At 53.0% G+C, this 4,191-nt stretch overlaps 1 protein-coding gene across 1 annotated transcript; it reads left to right on the top strand.

Moving 5' to 3' along the window:
• The first annotated feature begins 2,052 nt into the window (after positions 1 to 2,052).
• On the top strand, positions 2,053 to 3,398 carry EIF4EBP1 (eukaryotic translation initiation factor 4E binding protein 1). Its single transcript, XM_009071825.1, has 2 exons — positions 2,053 to 2,242; positions 3,367 to 3,398. Exons 1-2 carry the CDS (start codon positions 2,053 to 2,055, stop codon positions 3,396 to 3,398), a joined length of 222 nt encoding a protein of 73 aa, XP_009070073.1.
• Positions 3,399 to 4,191: the final 793 nt, after the last annotated feature.

Raw genomic sequence — 4,191 nt, 5'->3', positions numbered from 1 at the left:
AATGCTGAAGCTGTGCTTGAAGTTCAGCCAAAAGAACAGACTGAGGAAGGGGATGGAGGTTTTGTTGGTCCCTTGGACCTACCACAGGATTCCAGGGGTTAAAACTCGGAGTGAAGGGGAAGTGGCACTGCTGACTCACTGGAGTTTGTGTGTGCAGAGAAGCTGAGGGCAGCTGAGGTTTGGGGTTGTTTTGGACATGTGTTCCCTCATCTGAAAGCAGCAAATCGCTGAAGGGCTCACCCAGCACCTGCGGGAATTGTGCCGAGGAGAACGAGAGACTTTCTCAGTCTCAGCCATGAGTAACAGCAGAGAAATGAGCGATTAGCTGCGCAAGGAGCCCTCGAGGGTTATCAGCTGTTTGTCCGCGGGAGCTGTTGAGTGTCTGGAGTGGGAGGAGAAGCTCTGCTGTGTTTGTTGTTGGGGTGTGCACACCTGGCAGTGCCCACAGCGCTCCCGTGACCGCGCTCAGGGCTGTCCCGAGCCTGTTTGGGGACACCGTGTGCTGCCCAGCCCAGCTGTGAGCGCTGGCTGCTCACCCCGGGGCTGGAGGGGAGGGATGGATGAGTTAGATCTGCTGAAGGTCGTGGGGGTGTGATCCTTGGACGTTGTGTCTGCCTTGTGGGCACAGCGAGACCCGGTGGGGGTTTGGGGTAGCAGAGGAGCCTCATGGGGTGTGGATTTTCCTGCTAAGTCCACCCTGACTTTCCTTACAGCAGCAGGGAACTGCTGTGAGCTCAGCTTCAGGGTGTGAAGGAGCCTGTTTGTGGTCTGGGCTGTGCCTGTGACAGCCCAGGGTGGGTGTCCTCCTTCAGCTGTCTGCCTGCCTTTTTCTTTCGGGAGCTCTGGGCACGTGGCTGTCAGAGGAACGTGGAAACCCTTGTCCAAACCGTGCTCCCAGTGCTGGTACACAAGCTGCAGTTCCAGGAATCCCTGTCCTAGTCCTCTTCCTTAAGCTTCCCAGGAATTTAACACCCCACTCCAGCCCACCCTCTCCAACTGACTGTTGGGTTGGATCCTCCTCATGAAACAACTCAAATTCACAATCCTTTAGTGAAAAGTTTTTCAATGCTGTGGGAACTCCGTGACAGAAGTTCACTGGAACGCAATGCCTGGACACTATGTTTTATGTATTTATTTTATATTTCTGGTGCTCAGACTGAAGGGAGTTGAATGTTCCAGGACAGATTGTAATGGGAGTGTTTGCCCACACGTGTGTACTTTAGTTTACACATTTGAGGAGGCCACAGGGACAAGTTCCTTTCCCTCTGGCTGGAACGGGGGCATAGAGGGACAGATCTGATCCAGAGGGGTGTGCAGGCTCCTCTTGGAGAGCAAACACTGCTCTCCAGCACTGCCTGGGTTAAGGCTGTGAGCTGTTTGGAGGAATCCCTTTTCTGCCTGTGGCTTTTGAACCTTTTCCATGCAATTCCTTTATAAGGAACAGGGTGTTCAGTGCTGTTCCTAGAAATCTATGCCCGGAGGCTTGCTGTGCTGGGCTGGAGGTGGGTGGATCCTGTGAGGAGGGAGAGCAGGCTGTGGGCTGGTTAACCTTTAGAGCATTAACAACCCTGTGCAAGCCCTGAGCAAGGTGTGTGTAGCTGCTGCTGTGCCAAGGGATGTGTCCGTGCAGGAATTCCTGCGGGGCAGCACTCAGAGATCCTGGCACCTGGTGTGTCCAGGGGTGTCCCCCTGCAGCTCTCAGCCCTGGCTCTGTTCATGAGTGGAAAGTAAACCCAGTGTTGTTTGCCTTGGGGGTTGGTGTGACCTTGAGCGAGGTGGAAGGGGCTGGATCCAGCACCAGGCTGGGTTTGGAGTCTGGTGTTCCCTCTGGGCAGCAACCTGGCAGCATTTGGGTACCTGAGCCTTCACACCTTTATTGGCAGATCCAGTGTTCACATACCTGGATTTCCAGTGGGGTAGCACAGACTGAACAGCAAGTCCTAAATCATTGTTTTCACTCGAATATCCAAGAATCCCAGAGTGGTTTGGATGGGAAGGGACCTTAAAGATCACCCAGTTCCATCCCCCTGCCCTGGGCAGGGACACCTGACCATGTTCTCGCCCCCCCCAGGCACCAGGATCATTTATGACCGTAAGTTCTTGATGGAGTGCCGCAATTCTCCCGTTGCCAAAACACCACCCTCCGACCTTCCCGACATTCCAGGCGTTACCAGCCCAAACGTGGAGGAGATGAAGCTTGAAAACCACCATGTCCAGAACTGTGAGGAGAAAGTGAGCGCAGGTGAGTGCAGGCAACAAAAACATCAGCAGCCTGTGAGGGGCACTGCTGGTTCCTAGAAATCACAGAGCTGGAGTGGAGCCAGGAGATTCCCACAAACTGTGGTCAATGCTCCCATGTCTTCTTGGAAAAGCAGAGTGTGCTCTGGGGGTGAGGAGTTCTCCTGGTTGTCAGGTCCTGCTGTGGGCCCCAGCACTGTGACTCTTGCACTGAGTCCAGTGTAATTTGCTGTGATTCCCATTAATTCAGACTTTGGGAAGCTGCTGCTGGATCAGGAGCCCTGTGGGGAGCAGAGGGGGCAGCTGCTGCTGCCTCTCCCTGCCCTGGGCCGTGCTGCAGCTGCTTGGAGTTTCAGGTTACAATTCAGAGTAGGATTTACTTGGGGTTTTTAATATCAGCCCGAGCTGTAAATTTCTGCTGCCTTTTCCTGACCCCACTTGGTGACAGGGATACTACCCCAAGGCCCTGCAGAGGCAGCACGAGCCAGTGCTGCTCTTGAGGAATTGTTTGTAAAGCTATTTGAGGTTATTCTTGAAGCAACCTGAAGCTACCAAGTGCCTTTACCTTCTCTAAAAATAAAGGTCTGAAGGCTCCTGTTGGATTCCATGCTTACTCCAAGCAAAATCTGTCCAGGGTCAGTGTTGCCTCGTGCCTCACACACTGCTGTGACCTGAAGTGGCTTGCTGGACTCTCTGACACCCTGAGGTGCAGACTGGGATGTGACTCTCCCAGAGAATCCCCATCTCAGGAGCAGATCCTGGCTGCTCACACTGGCTCCTGGCAGGCTGTGGGAGCTGTGGGAGCAGCTGGAGGAATGTGCCTGTGTGGCTTTGTACCAGTGATTGCCATCAACGTGGCTCTCTACATTCCTTTACAAGGAAATCCAGGGGTATGGATAAATCATTTAAAAGGCATTTTCTCTGCCTCTGCTGTTGTCCCTGAGATCCCCTGGACAGGTGGAGGTGACACTTTTCTTCACAAGATGCTTTTCACACCAAGTTCAATGCCCAAATGCAGGTTTTAAGCCCAAACTGCCCATTTCTGAGGCACACCTGTTCTTTCACTAAAATCTTTGGCATTTCATGTGGAACTCTGAGCACTCATTTGTGGGTTTGTCCCCTCAGCAGGTGAGGAAGAGCAGTTTGACATGGACATCTAACGCACCTGCCCGGAGAGCGCTGATCCAGTGAAGCACCAGGACTTGTCTTGAGGATTCCCACCAGCCAAGCTTACAGCAGCCCATGCCTTGAGTGCCTTCCTGCTCCTGTGAAAGGCAGTTGATTCCCTGGGAAGAGCAGAGCGTGTCCTGTCCCAGGGGCTGGGCACGAACACACGTGGCTGAGCCTCAGAGTGCCAGAGGAGACACTCTCACCCTTTGGTTTTGGTTCCAGTTTTAGGCTTTTGTTAATCATTTTAATACTGAAAAAGTTACATGCAATATAAGGGAGAAATAAAAATAACGTGGAGTCTCCTGGTGTGGAGATGAATGCAATAAACTTGGCTTCTGTCCCTTATTCCAGCGAGAAACTACTGACCTGAGGCATCACAGATGGATCAGGGACCTGCTGTGCTGCTGGGGGCTTGGCCAAGTTTCCTTGTGTCCCACCTGATCCCTGTGTTGGTGTGCTGAGTTTGCTGTCAGAAGTAGTGACAAAAAATTGTCCCCCAGGTGTTTCCAGAAGGTTCTGTCTCAAGATTGTGGTGCAGGTGTGTTCTCTTCCCTCCTGGGCAGGGCTCAGGGCATCACAGATGGATCAGGGACCTGCTGTGCTGCTGGGGGCTTGGCCAAGTTTCCTTGTGTCCCACCTGATCCCTGTGTTGGTGTGCTGAGTTTGCTGTCAGAAGTAGTGACAAAAAATTGTCCCCCAGGTGTTTCCAGAAGGTTCTGTCTCAAGATTGTGGTGCAGGTGTGTTCTCTTCCCTCCTGGGCAGGGCTCAGGCTGGAAGCAGCT

This window comes from Acanthisitta chloris, unplaced genomic scaffold, assembly GCF_000695815.1.
Source record: "Acanthisitta chloris isolate BGI_N310 unplaced genomic scaffold, ASM69581v1 scaffold19743, whole genome shotgun sequence".
Lineage (NCBI taxonomy): Eukaryota > Metazoa > Chordata > Aves > Passeriformes > Acanthisittidae > Acanthisitta > Acanthisitta chloris.
Note: the sequence above shows the minus strand (reverse complement) of the source record. Positions and strands in the feature narration are given on the sequence as shown.